The following is a 9,802-nucleotide window of genomic DNA, read 5'->3' as shown; positions in this document are numbered from 1 at the left end:
GTTGTTGTTTGGCTGCAACTTTTAGCGGGCGGAAAGGGGCAGGGAACTGCACTTGGGCACTTCTCGATGTTGGACAAAAGTTGAATTATTGCAACAGGGAGCCACAGGAGCCCAGGAGTGGGGGTGGGTGGCTGCCCTGCATTATGGATTCCCAGACAACAAGCTGTTTGCACTTATATGGCTTAAGGTCGCCTTCGAAGCGCCAAGAGCACGAAACCAGGAGACCCAGAAGTGGGAGAAGTTTCTTGTGGGGGAGTTCAACTAAAGATAGTTGGAGCTCTAGATATCCAGTTACTACAAACTGAATGATGTATGAAGTGGCTGGGGGAGCAGTGCCGCCGACTCTCTGCGCTCTCTACGGCAGCGATCAAGTCAAGTGCAGCACTGGGTAATGCAGCAGCGCCACTCGGTTGTTGTTGCCCGACTATAACTCCATGGCGTAACAGTAAGAGTTTGACTTAGAGTCGCAGTTAGAGTGGTTTGGTTGGACAACTAAAAATGTAGCTAACCATCAGCATTGATTGTCTGACAGTTTTGAGGCTTATTTGGAAGGTCGTTTACCACCTGCAGATATTCGTCACTCACTCTCGTTAATCTTGTTGGCCTGTGGATGCTGTGTGCGGAGAGACAACCATTAGTTGGGGGCCGCTGGGCCCTAAAATAACTATATCGATGTGCATTTGTCCAGCTCTGCAACTGCCGTGGCCACTGGCACAGTCTGTGGCGGCACTAAATCAATGTTGGGGATTGTGTCTGCCCATTGAGTGCGGCCCCGCTGCGAGGCAGTGGCCGGCGGCAGGCACACCGCAACGCGTTTCGCAATCCAACCAGAAAACACCCAAAAACGAAAATGCTTAGACAGGGGAAAGGGCTTGTGTGTTGCCCCTGTGTGTTGCAGGAGGCAGCCAAATGCCGCTAGTGTTGTAATTGAAAGGGTCCCGCCCAGAGCCAACTCCAGCGCTAATTAGATGACATCGAACGCCACCTGAATGTAGCAGGATGTAGGCAGGCTGGCAGGCCGAAACGGAAATGGAGAGAAAGAGAGAGAGAGAGAGAGAGAGAGAGAGAGAGAGAGAAAAACAACACTTCAATATGGAGTTGAGTTCAGTTTGCCCTTCCTGCCTTTGTCCATTTAATGGTTCAGCGCCTCTTTCGTCCCGTGTCCACTGGCACGTCATGGACGGTGATGCACTGGGGGGAGGGGGAACGCGGATCGTCTTTAAAAATGCACATAATTAAAATTTATGAAGACATCCCGCTGCCCCTGGGGGGGAGGGGAGAGGTCACAGGACAGGGGACAATCAAATTAAATACCTGTAAAGGCAGACCAGGAGAGGGAGAAGGCGGCGTGGGGGCCACCGGAGGTGGCCTGAACACCGAACTGGAATGAAATTGTAATGGCAATTCGGACAGAAAGGACAACAGAAAAAATAAAGGAAACGAAACCAAAGCAAAGCAAAGCAAAGGAAAGGAAAGAAAAACAGACAGGCAGAGCGAGAGCGAGAGCGAAAGAGAAATGGGAAAGAGGAGAAACTAAATTACCAGAGGGCTACCATGGGACAAAGTTTGTTTTCTTCTAACAAAAATGAAGACGATCCTAATCAATATGGATCCATGATTCCTTTAAGCCTTTATCCCTGCTCCATTTTAAAGATCATAAAATATCATCCAAATTCTATCTTTCTTTTTATGGCTAACAAATTTGAGATGATTAACAAATGAACGCGTGGAAACTGCGCCCAAAACTTCGTGCCAATGCCATGGTGCAAGACCAGCGAGTGCCCCCGCACAAGGTCAAAGTAATTACAAGCAAACAAAGTTTGAGGCATGCTGCAGGGGGCAGCTAGATGGGGCAAAGGAGAGCCAAAGTGTGACCAGCAACAGACAGAACAAGATGGAAGATGGCCATTGCCGCGGAAACCCTATTAAGATGTGCGCCGTCCATTAAATCGAAGTGTATTAAGTGCGACAAAAGCAAAAAGGCGGCCACAGGGCACAGCTCACACAGTTTCAGTGGCCTCTTTCCTTTCTTCGCTCCTGCTGCTGCTGCTGCTGTTTCTGGGCCAAACGGGCGCGTCTGCACTCCTGCCAGCGTTCCTTCATCTCGTTCTTAATCAGCAACATTTGATGGCAGGCCCCGATCAGTGGATGGATCTCATCGTGATCCCTGCGACGTTGATCAAGCTCCAGCTGCAGTTTCTGCTCCTGTCCACCACTCAAGCGGGGCAACATCTCACAGGAAACTGTTTGTGTGGGCTGGGACGCTTTCAGCGGTTTCAATTTAGGCATTTTCTCAAACAGCAGCAGATAAGCTTGCGGATCATCTGCCGCGGACTTGCCCACAACTAAACTTTGCAGCCATTGCAGAAACTTCCCCAGTGGTCCATGCTCTGGCTGTGGCTGTGGCCGCTGCAATTTCCGCTGCACATAAAGATCCATAAAGAAGTGGATCAGCTCAATGGTGACCTGGGTGTTGCCTTTCTGCAATTGCTGGACACGCAGCTCCAGCGGAATGCCCAGGCGTTTGAGAGCCCGCCGCAAGATGTCATAATTACGCCTCAGCTTGGCCGGCGGACCCGCATCCCGCACAGACTCCACATTGAAGGTGTTTGGGTGAATGCAGTGCAGGAGCCGGCACCAGGCGGCACCGCCACTCAGCTCCGGCATGGAGCGGTAGTCGCTGTGCAGCATGACGTTGATCCATTTCAGCAGCTGCTTTGGATTCTTGGGATGTCCATGGGTTCCTGAAGGGCAGAAACGAGGAGATAGCGGTGGCCCTTTTCTTACCACAGAGCAGCGCTGTCTTACCTGGCATTTCGAAAGTGTGTTTTAGTTGTATTTCCTTGGGAACTGTTTTTGGTATTGAAGTCAAATGTTGCTGGGGATTGCTGAGGTTCCTTGGGTAAGTCTTTGTATGCTTACAAACTACCGCAGGATCGCCGGTTTCCATTCAATATGTAAAGCTTCCCTTAATTTGAGTTCCCGGCTCTTCAAGCCCATTGGCCCATTATGTGCCACCATTCAGAAGGGGCACAACCCATGCCATAAATAACTGGAGCTTAAAGCATTATAAACCGCATCTGCATTGCGATGGAGGGGGGGGGGGGTTGCAACCTGCTGAGTCCTGCATTCACCCACTCGTTCCACTTTTAAGCCTGGGAAATCATTTAAATTTTTCCTCATTGCATCTCCCACTTTTTTTCACGCGCGAGCTTTTCGTCAAAAAATAAAGTTGGGCCTCGCCTCGCCCCGCCCATGCATTTATGCATGCGAATGAGTTTTGCAGTGCGGAAATGTTCACTGCTGTTGTGTGTGGCACGAGGCAGGAGGCAGGAGGCAGAAGCTGAGCCGTTCTCGGGAGCTGCAGTGGGGCGTGCAGTGAGGCTTGGTGGCGATGCAAAACAAAAAAAAACAAACGAGAGAAAATGGCAAACAATGAAATGCATTGAAAATTGAAAATCAATGAACTGTTATAATAACTTGCCGCAGAGTCAGAAGCGAGCATCCAGCATCCACACATCTATCTGCGGCACACACACACACACACACACACACACACACACAGAGAGAGAGAGTGAGGCTGCGAAGGCATTCGAATGCAAAGGCAAACTTCAACCTCAAAAAACCCAGAAAACTGCACTGCAAGAAAAAAGAGTTGAAGTCCAAAAGGAATGGAAGGACTACCTCCGAAAGAAACCTACAGCTGGAGGTGTTTTCCCGGTCATTCGAGTATTTTTCCTGCCCATTAAGCACACTTTTCATTTATGCAATCCCCCAAATTCACCTTCAACAGATTCTGACAATTTTTGTAGTCAAGATAATTCCAATAAAACAATTGCGACATTCCCCATTTCTTTCTCTGTAGCATGCCCAGTGCCGCTGCCTTTATCCGTTTGCTCCTGGTCCGCACTAGCAACTCGTGCGTGCGGTTCTCTCTCTTCATTAAACATATGTAACGCGTTGGGTTAACAATCGTTGCAAGATGGCACAGGGCGGACAGAGAGAGAGAGAGAGAGAGACACCAGTGGCCGGGTGCCGCGTACCGCGTACCGGGAACCGGGGACCACGCGTCAACTTGGAGTCGGATGCAGCGATTAAAAATTAAATGCCGTCGTATTAACAAACAGCCATTCCCCACCGCTGCTGTCTGGTGTTCTTTTTTCACTCCTTTTTGGGAAGCTGAAAAAATGGGAATGGGAATGGGAGAAGAACAGAAGAACAGAGGGCAAAAAAATGTGAAGAAAATAAAAGCTGAGCAGCCACACGGACAATGGCTGATGGAGTGGCTTGTGGGTGGCAGGGCGGACACTGGACAGAGTGGGGGAAATCCTTTGGTGCATGTAAAATGCATGAATCGCATGGGCGCCACGTGTGAAATTTATGCACATATGTTGACAGCACTTAAAGAGCAGAAACCTCGCCAGAAAAGAGCTACCAAAGATCTAGCCGGAACAAAAAATATCAAATGGCCTTAAGAGTGGATGTCGGACCTTCACTTCAATCTACAGCTGCTAATGCGGTGCGTATCAATTCGCGAATCAATTAGCATTGGCCAAAACTGGCTAATCATTCAATCACCATGACCCAAAGGGCCATCATTGGCCGCCCAGTCACGGTGCTGGAGCCACAAGAGCCAAATAATAATGAATAATTAACGCATAGACAACGAGGGACGCAGATACTCGTAGGTTGTGTGGGGCTCTAATGTGGGTCAGTAGAAAATCTAGCCCCCTGCACCCTCCTTCATTAGCAACATCAATTTTCCTGCATTTTACTCGCACTGCCTTAACAAGCCCAAAGTCTGAGGTAGCTCTCCTTCAGCATGGGGCAGCAACTTTGATTGTTTGCACAGCCATTACCGGGCTCTGGTGTGGTGGTTGTTTTTTGGGTCCTTTTTCCTTACTTCATTTTGACATCAATTTGTGCTTTAACTTGGAATTTGAGTTGACAGTTCATCGGGTGGACCCGGGAGGACTCTATTACACTGAGTGGACTCCTGTCCGGCCGTAACTAGGTCTCTCCATTTGGTTCAATTAGCAGGCGCTGCTTGTGCTCATCGACCAGTCGACTAATTGGCAACTCCGCACCAAGGCCAGGCTGACTCTTTTGATGCCCTTTGATGGTGGAGCTCCCATAGAATATATATTCTTGATCAATAGGATCAGTGGCATCTCTTTATTTATATTTATATATTTACTGTTTTGGAACACTTCAATATTCACCTCCAAGCGACACTCTTCTTGTGTGGCCAATTGCCAATCACTTTCAATCAGCCACGAGCGATTCGGCTGTGAATCAGGGCTAAAACTAGCTACACGAGCATGCACCTCCCCACTAACCTCTGCACTTCAAAGACAGAAAGGACATCCTGTGTCCGTGCCGTGAGGATTCTTTGCATTCTGCTTTGCATTTCCTGTGGCACTGTCTGCGGTCAAATGGACACGGGACTCTCCAGTCTCTCTGTCGCTTCGTGTCCTGCATACAAATGTGTGTTTCTCTCCCTCTGCCACTTTTGGGTCCCTTTGCTCGCCTGCCACTCTCCTGCGCACCTGCAGCTGGAGACGTTGCCTCGTTCTGGAAAATAAAATGCAAACAATGCTTGTTTCATTTGCGTAATAAAATATTTATACAGGTATTTAGTTGGTCGCGAAAAAACGAGCAGAGCAAATGAAACAGGAAGAGCCGGAGCCAGCGGAGATGTGGCACAAGCAGGACCCAGGGAGATGTGCCAGGAGCAGCAACCAGAGAGATGTGGCAGAAACGGAGCCTGAAATGTGGCAGAAGCAGCCACAGGAGTAAGATGTGCCAGGAATGGCTGGGGCAAAAATTTAAGCCGGATTTCTTTAAAGCTTAAATTCAAGTCCAAGAAATTCAACACTTTATATTTATAATTTTTATTTTTAAAATTTAGTTTTAAATTTAGTTCCTCCAGCTTCCAGCTTGCGCAATGAAGGAATTACAATGTGCAAATGCCTAAAATCAAATGAATAGAATGGGAGAGAGAGAAAGCGGAAAACAAAAAACGTCTAGACATCATTTCTCAGTGGGGTCGGACTCATCCTGTGAGTCCCTCCGCTGCCTGGACAACCAGGATAAATCTGCGCGTATTTTTTGCTGCGATTTGCCATAGCTCATAAGGGCCAGAGACTCTAAGAGAAAGACAGAGAAATTGCACTCATTTATCATGTGGTGGGAGCCGGGCTTAACCGCCAGCCCACCATATTCCAGTCAACAGTGCCGCCCCAAGAGGACACTGCAGCGGGGTGGCCGATGCTCCCGATCCCTGATTCTGTTTCGGCTGCCGATTCGGTTCAAATTCGACTTGCTAAAAAGTTCTCTGCTGCAAACAAATTAAAGTAAACATTGGTGTTGGCACAGCTGCACAATGCCCGTGTGTACCTTACACTCTCTCTTCCTTACTCTCTTTCTCTCTCTCCTCTGACCACTCAGCCAACGGGCAGACTCTGCACTGCAAGCGCATTAGACAGCGAGCTTGCATTGCTTGTAACACGCATGAGTGAGAGAGCAATATCGGCGTATACGAAAAAGTCCCGTAGCCTAGCCGTTTGTGTGGGTGTGTAAAGCCACTCGCGGCGCGCGTCGCTCACGCGACCCTTTTGAGAGGGTAAAATTCTAAAAATAGAAAGCAGGTAGATAGGCACAGCCACCAAGTTAACGACGAACCATTTTTGGCTTGATTCATCATGTTACACACACTATTGAAATAATAGTGGAATATGAGCAACTCAGATTTTACTGGAAATTTAATCAACATATTCATGCGCATATCAAATTAATGTTGTGTTCGACGCAAACAATTAAATGTTGCACGAAAACAAATGCATACGTTTTTAAAAGATACAATTATGAAGTTTAGCCGATATTTAAACATTTTTATAGTATGTTTTTAGATGGTCTTAGAAAGACTTTGTGGACGAACTTCAACTCAAGTCTCTCAAGCTGCAGTAGAAGAAAACATGACTAAGAAATGCCAAACAAATGAAAGAACATTTGTTTAATTGAATATTTTAATTGAATAATGAATTCACATTCAAAGTACGTGAAATTAGATCGGAAAAGGTTAAATTAGTTATTTTTCAATCAATTGCGTTCTTATATCCGGATGTAGATTGTGTAGATGACATATGTAGAAAAAATGTCAAATGTATAATTCGAAAATAAAACAATAAGGTACAGATATTCTGACTGAGTACCGGATATAAAAGTCGTGACGCGTAAGAAGCGTCTCACCGCGGTGGACCACTTCGACATGTGCATGAAGCAATTTTATAACCAGGTGCTGTCGAGTGGCTTTGCACGCGTGCGTGCATGAAGAAACTATATAAGGAGGTCTCGTCCGCCAAAATGAGCAAAAGTGCGAGTGAAAAGTGCAAGTGAAAGGGCTCTCGCTGTAGGTGTGAATGAAACGAAACCATCGTGTGATGGATTAACCCTATGATGGCATGGCGGTTAAAGTTGCCCTTTACGAGCGAATGATTTTAAGTTATTTGTTTTTTAATTTGATTTTTTAATAATCTACTACTTGAAAGTAGTCGTTATTTGGCTTTTTAGTGGATTTTATTTTGTTTAGCCTATTAATTCCAAGAAAACATAAAATTGCATTGGCAAATATCGAAAAGTCAGTTTCACTCGCAATTGCAAACAGCCTAGTTAGTAGATCTCTTTTGCCGACGGCACCTCTATATATATTAGCTTCATGGACATGTGTGGGAATTGTTCTCATCCATAGACTAGTGACAACAAGAAAGTTGTAAACTAAGCTTACATACATTAATATGTACCGATGTATCGGTTCAGTAGGAATGCCCATATATTGGTACTGCCAGACGGCAGCAACGACAACTTGATTGAACAAAAATAATTTTCGAATTAATTGAAGGTGAAGGTAACTAAATTACACATTCATCAGATAATATTACAATTTTTCAAAGAAAACCAAGACTATCGATAGTAACTCGTGACTCAATTCGCAGGTGCACCAGTCCCCTTGCCCAAAAGTCCATCAACGTGGCAACCCTGTCAATGCCGTTCAAAAAGCGCACATTTTTTTTTTTGCTTTTTGCTTTGTGAGTGCCAGATCCCAGATCCCAGGTAAAATACACAAATTTAAATCGCTTCGCTGATCCTGGTTTATTTATGTATTCATTTATTGCTATTTGCAGCCAATCAGACTTCATATCAATGATGGATGAGCCCAAAAATGAGGTAATGCTGGACCAGAAGCTGCGCCGCTTGCCCATGGGCAATGTGGCCGGCCGCGAGGAAAAATTGAAAATACTTATAACCAATGTATGTGCAAGTGTGTGTTGTTTCCGAGTGGCATATTTATGTTTATGTACCATCCTTTAACAGGTGTTCAGCCCACTTCAGTTTTGGTTCCAGTTCGTTGAAAGCAACAACAAATACAATCTGGAGGGACTGCACAGCAAGATGAGGTAAGTTGTCGTTGTGTATTCCCAGTCCTCGACAGCACAACCACATTAGATATATGTACCTCTGTTCATAGTGAGTTCTATGCCTGGCACCAGGCCCCAATAATTCCTGGGACCCTACTGCCTGGATCCATTTGTGCCGCCGCCTCAAAGTGGGTCGGCTGGCGGCGGGTGCGCATTCTTTCTGAGTCGCCGGACAATGCAACGCACGTTTCCGTGTTCTACTTGGACTATGGCTGTGAGGAGAATATCGCATGCAAAGATCTAAGATTCTTGCCAAAAATGTTCACCGATGTACCGGCCATGGCCGTTCGGGGCGCACTTTCGCGTGTCCATCCGCTGGAGTACATGTGGCCGGGCGAGGCATCGATGATGTTCCGTCAGAAAGTGATGTTCGGTGTGGCGTATGCCCAAGTAATTGAGGAGGATCTGCAGGAGGCCATTTACTATATGGAAGTTTACCGAACCAAGAAGCCTGGAGCTCTGTCAGTGAACAGTCTTATGATTCAGAACAAGCTGGCGGTTAATGGGGCAGAGTTACAGTTTTCAAACCACTGTGAGCGCCGCCTTTGCTACGTTCAGGAGCGTCTGCCCTCGTATGTATTCCCTTTGAGACTCATTTGAAATGGCTTTCTATCCCTCCCTCCCTCACTCCCTCTCTCTGACTCTGCTGTAGCTTTGAAATGCTCGAGACTGGTGCGTTTCCCATGGATGCGGATCGGGAGTTTCAGAAACATTTTAGAGGAATCGTCTGCACAGCATCATTCGTCATGGAATTTAAGGTTCCCCATACCACGAACCCCTTTCTGCAGGACCTGACACAGGCGCTGCTTGATTGGATGATTGGCTTTAAGAAGAAGCAAATTGAGCAGATTACCCCCCAATGGGGCGCAATGGAGTTGGAGTACGAGTTGGAGAACGAGCTGGAGCGAGACCTGATAGAGTGGGACAACGATCAAGAGGAGGCGCAGATGGTCAAAAAGAACGAGGAACCAGAGCAGGCCAACGATCAAGAGGCGCTGCAGAAGGAACTGCAGGAGTTAAAGGAGCTTATGGAGCTGCATAAATTTACGGAGCAAGAGGAGCTGCAGGAGAAGTACCTGCAGGACATAAAAGAGAATCCAGAGCAGGCCAACGATCAAGAGACGCTGCAGATGGTCAAGAAGAAAGAGGAACCAGAGCAGCAGGCAAAGGAGTACGGGAAGATGTTTGAGGACATGTATAAGGAAATGTATAATGAGTTTTCTAAGGTGCACAAGTAGCCGGAGTAGGATCAAGAGACAATTGTGGATTCCGTCATACAATTTATGCAGCAAAAATCCAATATAAATATAAACAAATAAATATAA

At 46.6% G+C, this 9,802-nt stretch overlaps 2 protein-coding genes across 2 annotated transcripts; one reads left to right on the top strand and one right to left on the bottom strand.

The window, feature by feature from the left end:
- Nucleotides 1-1,857: 1,857 nt before the first annotated feature.
- On the bottom strand, nucleotides 1,858-2,849 carry LOC117590704. The gene is made up of 2 exons (XM_034283602.1): nucleotides 2,809-2,849; nucleotides 1,858-2,744 (listed from the first exon to the last, which is right to left on the bottom strand). Exons 1-2 carry the CDS (start codon nucleotides 2,813-2,815, stop codon nucleotides 2,011-2,013), a joined length of 741 nt encoding a protein of 246 aa, XP_034139493.1. The 5' UTR covers nucleotides 2,816-2,849; the 3' UTR covers nucleotides 1,858-2,010.
- A 5,250-nt stretch (nucleotides 2,850-8,099) lies between these two features.
- LOC117590694 (tudor domain-containing protein 5-like) lies at nucleotides 8,100-9,802 on the top strand. Its single transcript, XM_034283595.1, has 5 exons — nucleotides 8,100-8,112; nucleotides 8,184-8,310; nucleotides 8,374-8,456; nucleotides 8,528-9,049; nucleotides 9,130-9,802. Exons 2-5 carry the CDS (start codon nucleotides 8,203-8,205, stop codon nucleotides 9,713-9,715), a joined length of 1,299 nt encoding a protein of 432 aa, XP_034139486.1. The 5' UTR covers nucleotides 8,100-8,112; nucleotides 8,184-8,202; the 3' UTR covers nucleotides 9,716-9,802.

The sequence above is a fragment of the Drosophila guanche genome, unplaced genomic scaffold (assembly GCF_900245975.1).
Source record: "Drosophila guanche unplaced genomic scaffold, DGUA_6, whole genome shotgun sequence".
Lineage (NCBI taxonomy): Eukaryota > Metazoa > Arthropoda > Insecta > Diptera > Drosophilidae > Drosophila > Drosophila guanche.
The sequence above is the reverse complement of the archived record's forward strand: the minus strand, read 5'-3'. Positions and strand labels throughout refer to the sequence as shown.